At 38.1% G+C, this 12,457-nt stretch overlaps 1 protein-coding gene across 7 annotated transcripts in view; it reads right to left on the bottom strand.

Annotated features, from left to right (window-relative positions):
* RYR2 (ryanodine receptor 2) overlaps window positions 1–12,457 on the bottom strand; it is a 726,974-nt gene that overhangs the window by 532,057 nt on the left and 182,460 nt on the right. For all 7 annotated transcript variants that reach the window (XM_041747478.1, XM_041747480.1, XM_041747481.1 and 4 more), the window contains exon 2: window positions 4,042–4,161. In XM_041747478.1, the coding sequence (XP_041603412.1) occupies window positions 4,042–4,161 (120 nt within the window). The remainder of the gene's footprint in view (window positions 1–4,041; window positions 4,162–12,457) is intronic.

Here is a 12,457-nt window from a genome sequence, read left to right as displayed (position 1 = left end):
ATGTATATAACATATATATACACAATAATTATATGTGTAATATATATATGTACAGTATACATAAATATATATTTAGATAAAATAAAAAGAGACACCAACCAAGAACAGAATTATGTCTACAAGCAATAAAGATGTATCAGAATAACAGATAAACTGGAAGGAGAAGAGGAGGGTAGGTCAGTATAGCTTCTGTAGCTACAGGGCTCTAGAGTAACTTGTTCTGTTTTCACCATATTCAAAACACAACTATTCTTTTATGAGATCTGTTGGCTCTGTTTCCCTTCCTCCCTTTTACCTGATACTTCTCTATCCCTTGTCCCACTCAATCAATACTAGGTTCTTAAACATCTCTCCTCAAAGCAAGAATTATCTAGAAGTGGGCTTTAACAGGTTCATTTCAAAATGTCATAGGCCAAGGCTGCTCCAGAAATACTGGTTCATCTTTACCATGTCTCCTTCGTCCTCTCCTGGTTTCAGTTGCTCTTTCTACATTGCCCCCACCCCCACCCCGTCCTCCCTGACAACTTATAACCGAATTTTGGACATGACAAAAACCATGCTACCTTTCCTCCACTTCCTGCAATAAACATTCCAACATTATGTGTGGGGATAACATGTCATCTAGTTTATTCTAGATATTATGTTTTCTGTGTGTATGGGGTTCTGCTGTCTTTTGAGTTCTGCCTGCTTTTATGTAAAGATTCACAGAGATGAATATATAACTTATTTCCTCTCAAACTTTTAATGATAACAGGGTGAGTCTGCCAGAAAGTGACTAGATTCCTAAGAGCAAAAGCCTAACTTCTCAATCGTAAAATATAGAAAATGAAGTGTCACTCATATAAAGAATACACAATAAATCCATGATTATAATTTACAAATGACTAACTGAAAAACATCATCAGATTTGATGTTTGCAAGTTTTGCAGAAAAACATATGTTGGAGTTATGAACCATGCTCTTTTAGGCAGAAATCAGCATGAGTAGATGTCCCAAGAGGATGAAACGGTCTTCAGAGAAAGTCAGTCCTGCCTTTGATTAAAAGATTCTGTAGCTTAAGATATTTCTGGGATCATTTCCAGGAACATGTATATAGTTTATAATGACTGACTACTCACTGCCAACAATAATTTTGTTCTCTCCACCTTTTTAATAAATGCAGGAGACAACAAACTTGAGAGGAGGAGGGAAAGGCCATCTCTCATTTTCCACCAGTGAAAGTCAAATCCAGATATTTCTGCATGAAACACACCTGTATCCAGACTTATATATTTTAAACTAAGATCCAGAGTTTTGATTCTTATAATTATAGAAAAATAAAAGTTTATGAAAATATAATTGGGCTAAGACTAGTAGTCACTTCAGACTTAATGATCCACTAAATTTTGTGGATGACTTACTAGTTCAAGGCACTGTCCTTGGTACTAAGCAGTAAGAGATAAGAAAATAAATGAAATATGCTCTGGTCCTCAGGGAATTCAGAAGCTGGTGTATGTATCTGAGAACATACATATGTATATATTCACACAAAAAGGTGGTGAGGATATTACTGGCAACATAAGTATAAACAAAGCACTTAAGAAGTGCAGATAAAAAAAAATAAAAAAATAAAAAAATAAAAAATAAAAAAAAAGAAGTGCAGATAATAGGACACCAGGAACTTGGGAAAAAAGCAACCCAGAAGAGGGACTCATGTTTGAAATAGGCTTTGAAGGACAAGCTGCATTTCAGCCAGCAGAGACGTACAGGAAGGATATCTAGCACAGAGACAAAGGCAAATGGAAATACAAAAAAGGAAATGACATAGTAGGGGGTTTTCAAGTAAGAGTGTACTCAGGTCGTAAGAACTTACAAAAGAAAAAGTTCAATAGGTTTACTGGACTTCAACTGCTATTGATTCTATGCTTAATAAACAATCTCAGTATCTCATCCTACATGCAGATTTTCAAAGGCTAGAAAAGAATAAAATAGGATGACAACAAAAGTGGTCAAAATTCCCTAGATCATCATCAGCTAACAACAAGAACCAAGAGTATCATCCCTTCTAGGAAGTAACTAGCTTAAATGGATGTCTCACCCTCATCAGTGTCTTGATTGCCACATGATGTGCCTACTACAAATCAGGAGCATTCATTCTTTGTATTGGAAACCACCTCTTACATTAAAGGAACAAGAGAACAATAGCCAGTAGAGCATTCAACATAATGTGAAAATCAAAAACCAGCTAGCTGGGATTCCCGGGTGGCTGGGTGGTCTAGCAACTGCCTTCAGCCCAGGGCATGATCCTGGAGTCCTGGGATTGAGTCCCACATCGGGCTACCTGCATGGAGCCTGTTTCTCCCTCTGTGCTCCACCCCCCCCCCCCATATATATATCTCATGAATAAATATTAAAATCTAAAAAAAAAAATAGCTAGCTAAATAGTGTGCCTGATTCAGGCCACTAAAGAATATCAGAAACCACATAGAATGTGCTAAATGTTAAAATGCTTAACATTTTCTTCTTAAGAAGACTACTTTTCACAACTGACACCTATCACAATAATTTGTACAAACAGAATGCTCAATAAACACTTGTCAAATTACAAATAAATCTAAGCAGGGCTATAAAATGCATAATGTTTTGCCACCCTCTATTACAATGTTAATCATGTTACTTGGCACTGAATTAGTATAATAAATGAATCATATGTATACATTGCTTAGTATTGTTTCACAGACTAACCAAAGAAATACTGTGGTATAAAGGAAAGGATCGGGGGATCTGAAGCCAAAAGGCCAAGGTATAAATGTGAAAAACCATTGCTAACATCATGGCTTCGAGTCACATTAAGCATTTTAGGCACAGTAGCTGGCCTCTGTTAAGTCCCCAAGTCCCCTGTCAAGTGAATTTGACAGTGAGAACTATGCATACTCTTACTGCAACAGCCATATGAGACTGTCAAAGAACTCTGTAGACCGATAAATATTTCACAAAAGATAACTACATTGACTGGTTTCCAGTTGACTTGCTATCCGTGAGAAGTTTTCCTCTTTCCTTTATTCCAGTCTGAGCTTTCAGCATATCATGTATATCCCCAAGGGATATTCTCAATTCCCCCCAATTCCCCTACCATCACTCTATTCCAAAGAACCAGCAGCTCCCATCCAGACTTCCAATTCCTTACTTCCATGCTTGCTCTCTCAACATACTCCAATCACATAAGAGCCAAGATGATCTTTGCCACGTCTAAGTCAAATTGCACCACTCTCCTGCTCTAATGGTCTCCCTTCATCTTAGAGAGAAACCTCAACTTCCAGATTTGGCCTGGAAGGCCTTTGATGACTAGGCCTGGTTGAGATCTCCTCTTCCTAACTAGAGGCCTCTGCATTACCTGGCTTCTCTTTAAAATGTACCAGAGTACTCAGAACTGCTCACTCAATTCATTCCAGATTGCTCAAATGTCACTGCCTCAGAAAGCTGTCCCCAAATGCCCTTTGTGAAAGAGTGAGTCCTTGTCCCATCATTCTACACCCTATTACTCTGCTTTCTCCATAGTCCTTAGTTCTAAAATAACACCGTTTATTCACGTGTTTACATTTACACTAGAATAGAAATACCATGGGTGCAAAGGCTTTGTCTAATTCTTGTCAACAATCTCATCTGACCTACTTGCAACAAGTATGGGCTTGGGGGGCACGTGGGTGGCTCAGTCGGTTAAGCGTCTGCCTTCATGAAGCTCAGGTCATGATCCCAGGTCCTAGGATCCAGCCCCCAGATGGAGCTGCCTGCTCAGCCAAGAGTTTGCTTCTCCCTCTCCCTTTGCCCCTCCCTGCTCCTGCATAAGCGCTTTCTCTCTCACTCTCTCTCTCTCTCTAATAAATAAATAAAATCTTTAAAAAGTGGTGGCTCAACTAGAAATTTTCTTAATGAATGGTAAGCACATTTTCCACATCCCTTTTAATTTATCTATTCCATGGACAATAACAGAGTGCCCAAAGTAACTTCAATACCACTCATAAAATCCAAATATTTGAATAACCTCAAAAGGCTTTATCCCACCTTGGAATTTGAAGTGGACTCCAAGAAACAAAGTCTGTTGCCAAAGCCTTCTGCTGCCAAACACAGCTTCTGTTGTTCTTTGTGGATGGTTGCGGTACACTGCAGAACCACTTCATCATCCTGCAGAGGGGGAGAAAAATAAAAGTGAGCTCTGACAAAACTAGACAGCCTGTATCAGATCTACAAGACTATTATTTTAGTGCATATTAAAAATCAGAGAAAAATGTAACAACAACTTTCCAAAAAAAAAAAAAAAAACAGTCTCAATACCTAGAGAACTTTTTTCTGTAAAAAAGGTAACTGAGTGGAAGGAGGGGTGAAAGAGGTGATTGCCATTCAGGCAGTCAACAGTTTTCTCACTATCATTACTGGTCCCCAGAGGCAATCCACACAAGGTACAGTAAAATATAGAATCTCCATGTTAGCACTCTCACACACGGGTTTAATCATCAGAATTACCGAGTAACTGCCTGACATCAAGTATCATCAAAAAGAGCAAAGGTTCCAACAGCAGGCACACACACACTGATCCAAAACCAGCACAGGAACAGGTCAATAACAGAACATCTGCAATCAAATAGACCCAAAAAACCATCTCCATTCATCCACACATTGGCCACTCCTCCACATTTGAAATGACACTCGGTTGCTTAAAAACATTCAGAGAGATGATTTGCCAGTTCAGTCCTGTGAAATCCACACTGGTTTCTAACTAACTAAGCAAGTTATACAAGGGAAGAGACGATAAGTAAGAGGACTCTGTGTAGACAGCATGAAGATTGCAAAAAGCATAGACTTGAGAATCAGCAATAGCTGGATTGCCATTCCGGCTCTGCCATCCACAGGTTAGAAGATCCTAGACAAAGTACTGAATCTCTAAGATGATAAGGTAAATGAGTCACACAGGAACTGATATGCAAAAGGCACTAAACAGACAATAAATAGGAGCTAACACTGTCAAAAATATTTCAATGGAACAAATTCTAAGTAGCAACTGCCTAAAAAGTCTAACCACCTGTATTTTGACATTCCAAATGCAAAGAAACAGGACACTTCACAAAGAAGTGAAAGAACAAATATATACACTGACCTATTTAATCAGAATTGGAGAGAAAAGAGACAATCAAGTATATCCTAAAAGACCCTCTTCATGGAAGAACAACAGAGGAGGGATAATGAGACGTGATTAAAAATTCAAAAGAAAAAAAGTCTTTTGGATTAACCCAAAGAATATGTTGTATCAAATGGAAAAGTACAGCTCCAATTTGCATTTAAAACCTTTATAATCCTATGTATTTGCTTTATTTCCTGTATAGTGCAGCAACACCTAATAGCTGGCTTAGAGCACCAGTCACAGGCGAAGTCCAATCTTTTAATAATCACCTCCCAACTATCCCTTCAGGTGCTCATTAATTTCCAGTGAACATTCAATTGTTATATTTAAAAAGTCATCTGCTAAAAAAAAAAGCATTATTTTCATATAATAAGTAAATCTGAATATTAATTCATGCTCAGCATGGCTATAACAAAAATAATGAAGTGTTTTGTTGCTTATATAATAGGCAAAATCAAAGATATATTTTGTCTTCCAAATACGCAGTATAATAACAAAGAACTGATTTGTGCTGATGTGCTCAATGCCTTACCAAGTCCCCACAGTCTTTTACTATCTTGTCTCACTCACCCTCTGCAACTAAGTCTAGCATGGAAACTGTACTCTTGGGTAAAATGGGCTCCACTGGATGTTGGAGACCATCTAAATACCATTTAGTAAATAATTACTTTAATGGACTCATTAAAGACAGTTTGAGAATGAGAAGAAGAGAAAATAGAAAGGTACAGGACAGACAAGAATAACAGGAAGTCCCAAAAGAAGAGGAGGTACATCATTTTTACCAAGTAGTATAGTGTATGTCAGCCCTGCCATTAACTGATTTATTCTTCACAGCATCTCATGACATAAATATGATCCACACTTATATAGATGAGGACAATGAGGCTCAAGGTAACTTGTTGCTCATAGAGAGGGCTGATCATACATATTTTAGGAACTGATTGATCAACCTACTTTATCTGAACCTAAAAATCCTCAGCCCCATACTGCTTATAGAGGCTCAACTGATTTTTTTAACTATATTTGTTATCTAGGAAAGTACCTCTCAATCTTTCACATGTATCCTTTCACCTGTGGGTATTGCTGAAATGCAGATTCTGTTGCACTTGGGCATGCTGATTCTACATTTCAAACCAGTGGATCTGAGGAACTAGAATCCCAAATGGGTCCCAGAAAGGGTATGGATCCCAGAAGACATGTGAGCAGTCTCTTAAAAGAGCTTGGACATCATCAATAACAGCTGAATATTAAAATAAGTTCATATATTTTGGACAGAACCAGAAATGAGCTCACATGTGGAGATACTCATTAATATGTGGTCCAGACATACCACATTATGGAAGGAAGCCAGTATAAATAATATACTGAGCTACCAAGACTATGAAACTAACTCACTTGTACAAAGTTTCCTTTTAATCTAGAGCCTTCACCCTGGCCATAAAGCAACATTAAGCTCAAGAGAGCTCTGCCACACCACCAAGGAAGGAGGCTATAACTGCAACATTCATGATTCAACTGTGAATGATAGAACTTGGCATGACATGAGGCTTTTTCTAGTTTACCTGGGAGCTGTTCTTATTTTATATTTCAGTAAGCAGAGGGTTCCATTCTGGCAAAGTAAAATATACTGAACATTGATGGACGAAATACCAATTCATAAATACCTGCCAGTTCCCTTTAATTAACCCATCATTCATCTCGAAGCATAATTTTTCTCAGTACCACTGTGGTTTCAGAGTCTACTAACAATGCATTCGAGAAGTCTCGATAAGTAGTTTTTTAAATTTATTATAACCTATGTGCAGTAAATCTGGCTTTTGTCAGCATACACGTCTGTATAAGGATATGGGTATACACATACATGAATACATGAAGTTTCTTCATGTACATGAAGAAAAAATACATGAAGTTTCTTCTCTATTCTAAGAGCTAAGACTAATAAGCACAGCCTCATACTGATGGGAATCCAGAGATTTAACACTGTTAAGGTAACAGGATAATAAGGCTGTAGTTAAAGGCTATCTCGTGGGTTTTAAGACTTTTGAGTTAGCCTTTGCCACCTGGCCTGGGGTCCAGGCTCCTAAGTCTCATTTCCAGTCTTCACATTTTAATTGCATGTACCATTGGTGTGCCAGGGTGCCAAAATGCACACAATGGCCATCACTTTTCCCACCTTAGCCCATAAAAACTAAAATCAGCCTTAAATACCTTTTCGTATTCTTTGTTTTGACTCCCCGTGTCTTATGTCTAGTGCCTAGGGCAACAAATTTTGATTCAACTCACAAGAAATCCTATTCCATAACCAAAATACTACAAAAGTACATTCTGCCTCCATTCTTTTCACTTTTTTTTTATTTAAAAGTCCATTAATTAACTGTGAATGACCAGATTAATAAGATACTAGTATCTTGCTATTCCTGGAATCACTTGAACTTACACCGCTGCCCATTTTATGTAAAACAAATTGGAAGAAATAAAATTACTAGTCTTTTTCTTTTCTTTTTACAAAAGAAAATAATACAAAATAATACATTGTAAAAAACAAATATTCTAGGAGAAACTTTGTGAACTTCATGAAGATAAACAGCGCTTAAAGTGAGAGTGATATCCAGCTTACAATCACCAAGTCCTAAGGATTCTATTCCAAATCCAGCAATTTAAAATCCATCAATTCCTTCACCACACCAACTACCATCATCTCTTGGTTATTATCTTCAAAAACCCACTAAATAGTTTTCTGCACTGCAAACTCTCTTCCAATGGTGCTTCACCTTCACCTGCCTGAAATGTTTCCTGGCTTAAAATCTTTTAATGACTTCCCATTGCTCTAAGGAAAAAGACCTAAATACTCCTTTAGTCTACAAAGCCCCGCACAGAAGAGTACCAACCCAGTATTTCCTGCAACCAATCTTCCTTCATTCCTATGCTCCTACAGGAGTTTGCACATGCTAGTAAGCTCTTTATCCTCCCCTCTAGTAAGACATATTCATCATTGAATAACTTAGGCATCCATTCCTGAGTTATTCCTGAGCCTTCCCTGACCCACCAGGCTGCATCAGTCCCTTTGTTTTGTGCTTCTATACCACTATAGTCCTTCAGTTTACATAAATGAATGCATAATGACATTATTAAGTTACAGTGTCTAACATTGCACTGGGCAAATATACTCAATAAATGATTATCGTAATCCACTTTATGATTGCTCATAAATATGTGTTGCCATGCTGACAAATGGAGTTGCTCTTTAGAACTGCCAAAGTAAGACCCTACCTTTCCAATTAAAGTTAGCATTATACAATCCCATTAAGTGATTTTCTGGTTATATTCAGCCAGGAAACAGGACAGTATTTGAGGAAAAATTGCTGATCCTATTATATTTGTGACAAATTTTAATATATTGTAAGTATCTGTAGCATCAATATAAAACCCAGTGGGATTGCTTTGGGGGAAAAGGCAGTAAGTCTCTCATTTCCCCAGAAACATAATAGAACTTTGATAACAAATATACTATCCTCTTGAAAAGTCAAGAAATATTCTTCATAACTCGGGTCATTAAAAATTCCCTCGAATCACATCAGATACTTTTCTTAGATGGTTACAATGTTTGTCTTTTGAATGTTTATGCAGATATAAACCTTCTATAACTTGTTTTCTCCCTTAGTTCTGTCTTTTTTTTTTTAAGATTTTATTTATTTATTCATGAGAGACAGAGTATGTGTGTGACAGAGAGTAAGAGAGCATGAGCGGACTGGGGGGCAGAGGGAGAGGGAGAAGCAGACTCTCTGCTGAGAAGGGAGCCCGACGTGGGCTTGATCCCAGGACCCTCAGATCATGACGTGAGCCCAAGGCAGACACAACATGGGAAATAATTATCAAATGACATCAATGGTTCCTTTCAGACATTCATTTATCATTTAATAAATATTTACTGAGTATATAATACATAATAGGATATGTCCTAAGCACTTAAGATAAATCACCATATAAATCAGAGATCCCTGAACTCATTAGGCCTACGTTCTGGTAGGGGAAGAGGGACAAGAAACAAAGCACAATATTTTTGTAAATTACTTTAAAGGCAAAAAGTTCTATGGGGGAAAAAAAGAACAATATAAGGAGGATCAGGAATGCTGGTGGGTGGGGGGCAGGTGGTGAGTTTGCAATTAAGAATAGAATTATCAGATCTCATTGAAGGGATGACTTCTGAGCAAAGACTTAAAGCCGGGAAGAAGAACATACACTGCAGGTCGAGGGATGGCCAATGAAAGTGCCCAAGGCAGGAGAGCATCCATCATGTTCAAGGAAACAGAGGATGCCCTGAAGTCAGAGAGAGGATGGTGGGCGGCAATGGGAGAGGCCCGATCATGAAAGGCCTTGAGTCTAGGGTCAGATCTTTGGCTTCTGTTGAGGGAATGGGATGTTATACTAAATCCACACTGCAGGGAGGCAAGGAGGAAGCAGTGACCTAAAGCAGGTTACTTCTAGCCAATTCTAGATATGCACTGAATCCATTGAGTGCCTCCTATATTCCAGGAACAGTGGCAAGTTGTCACAAGTTCATTTCCTCTAAAGTCATCATCATCATCGTATTTCGCTTTTCTGGCAATTGGCCAAATAAAAATGTTATCTCTACTATTTGTTTTTCTTACAGCAAATACATCGTGATCAGAATAAATGAATTAAGACAACTGAAAAAAAGAGGCCCATATTTTTGGTCTTGCACTGAGTTTATATTCATTTATTTAAACAATAGACTGTCCTCAGTTTGCACATTAGTATAATCATAAAAATGACTGTGCAAAGCAATCTTTAGCAAAATTGTTTAAAATTGTTTCATGACCTTAAAAAATTTTTGTCCAAACATTAAAAACTCTACCAGTTGTAAAAGTAAATCTACTAGAAAAGAATTAGTCTTAAAATACACTAAAATACTATAACCAGGAACTATATATATAATTAGGGTCAGAATGGCCAAAAGAATGAAAAAGGATTGGTAAGAATGGAGTAGATTTCTGTTTCTAAATTTGTAGAGAAATATTAACTTTAACTGGCATTTATTCAAAGTTCATTTAAATTTTAATTTTGAATAAAAAAGCAATATAAAAAATAAAAAATAAAAATTTCATTAAAAAAAGCACCAAGAAATGGAAAAAAAAAAAGTAAAAGATTTAGTCCCCTATAGTCTGAAACATTAAAAACATTGAGAATTAGGGCAGCCCCGGTGGCCCAGCGCTTTAGCGCCTGCCTTCAGCCCAGGGCATGATCCTGGAGACATGGGATAGAGTCCCACGTTGGGCTCCCTGCGTGGAGCCTGCTCTCCCTCTGCCTGTGTCTCTGCCTCTCTCTCTCTCTCTCTCTCTCTCTCTCTCTCTCTCTGTCATGAATAAATAAATAAAATCTTTTTTAAAAAATGAGAATTAAGGTGTTTTTGTTCTTTGTAAAACACTTATCAAGAGCAGTCTGAATGGGGCTTTCCTTAAGCTTCTCATTATGTAACTTGCCTTATGGAAGGAGCACCTCCCTCCATGTCTTGGCAATTGTCATATTCCTGCATTTGGATAATTCTCCAGCATTTTCAGAGTTTCTTTAATGTGATTTTTCTTAGCCAGCGTCACCTCCTTTGGGACATCTCCATCCTCTTTTTCACAACCATGTTCCTCATTTATGCAGATAAAGTCGCCTTCACTGGGTCCCTCTGGCTGCACAGCTACAGTTTCTCAAGTGGCAACTGTGACCACACTACCACACTCAAACACTGCTTCCATGACTCCACTTATATTCAATCAGAATTTCATTTCCAGCATCCCTACTTTTTGTTTCTTTACTGCACTTTCCTTTTTGTTAGCTAATTCCCACTTACCCATGTGTTTGTGAAATGCCCCAAGCCTCAAACACACGTAGACAAGGAGGTAACTAATACAACCACACAGGTGGGTCTATGTGGAACGTGAAGAACAGAGACGCAGTGACCAATCACCAGAGACTTTGAAAGAAGTGTTGTGATTGGTCACTGATCATGATGAACATCTGCTAGGTATCTGATGGTGATTCATAAACTAAAGAGCTAGAAGTGAAATCTGTGCTTTATGTAGTTACAGTTAATATATTATGAAAAATGAAATTTGAACCATTATGTTCAGGGTACTCGTGCCATTTAACCAAACTGTGCCAACTAAAATTGTGCCTAATCATAAGCATGCAAAGCACAGATCACCTGTTTATTGAGAACCTATTACAGACACCACAATTTGTTGTGGGTATTTTTTTTTGTATATTTTTTTAATGGAGTTCGATTTGCCAACATATAGCATAACACCCAGTGCTCATCCCGTCAAGTGCCCCCCTCAGTGCCCGTCACCCAGTCACCCCAACCCCAAGCTCACCTCCCTTTCCACCACCCCTTGTTCGTTTCCCAGAGTTAGGAGTCTCTCATGTTCTGTCACCCTCACTGATATTTCTCACTCATTTTCTCTCCTTTCCCCTTTATTCCCTTTCACTATTTTTTATATTCCCCAAATAAATGAGACCATATAATGTTTGTCCTTCTCCAACTGACTGACTTCACTCAGCATAATACTCTCCAATTCTATCCATGTTGAAGCAAATGGTGGGTATTTGTTGTTTCTAATGGCTGAGTAATATCCCAATGGAAAAACAGACCACATCTTCTTTATCCATTCATCTTTCGATGGACACTGAGGCTCCTTCCACAGTTTGGCTATTGTGGACATTGCTCCTAGAAACAATGGGGTGCAGGCGTCCTGCTGCTTCACTGCTTCTGTATCTTTGGGGTAAATCTCCAGCAGTGCAATTGCTGGGTCATAGGATAGTTCTATTTTTAATGCTTTAAGGAACCTCCACACGGTTTTCCAGAGTGGCTGCCCCAGTTCACATTCCCACCAACAGTGCAAGAGGGCTCCCCTTTCTCCACATCCTCTCCAACATTGGTTATTTCCTGCCTTGTTAATTTTCCACATTCTCACTGGTGTGAGGTGGTATCTCATTGTGGTTTTGATTTGTATTTCCCTGATGGCAAGGGATGAGGAACATTTTCTCATGTGTTTTTTGGCCATGTCTAGGTCTTCCTCTGTGAAATTTCTATTCATGTCTTTTGTCCACTTCATGATTGGGTTGTTTCCGTGCTGTTGAGTTTAATAAGTTCTTTATAGATCTTGGATACTAGCCCTTTATATGATATGTCATTTGCAAATACGTTCTCCCATTCTGCAGTTGTCTTTTAGTTTTGTTGACTGTTTCTTTTGCTGTGCAGAAGCTTTTTTTCTTGATTAAGTCCCAATAATT

This window comes from Vulpes lagopus, chromosome 3, assembly GCF_018345385.1.
Source record: "Vulpes lagopus strain Blue_001 chromosome 3, ASM1834538v1, whole genome shotgun sequence".
Taxonomy (NCBI): Eukaryota; Metazoa; Chordata; class Mammalia; order Carnivora; family Canidae; genus Vulpes; species Vulpes lagopus.
The sequence above is the reverse complement of the archived record's forward strand: the minus strand, read 5'-3'. Positions and strand labels throughout refer to the sequence as shown.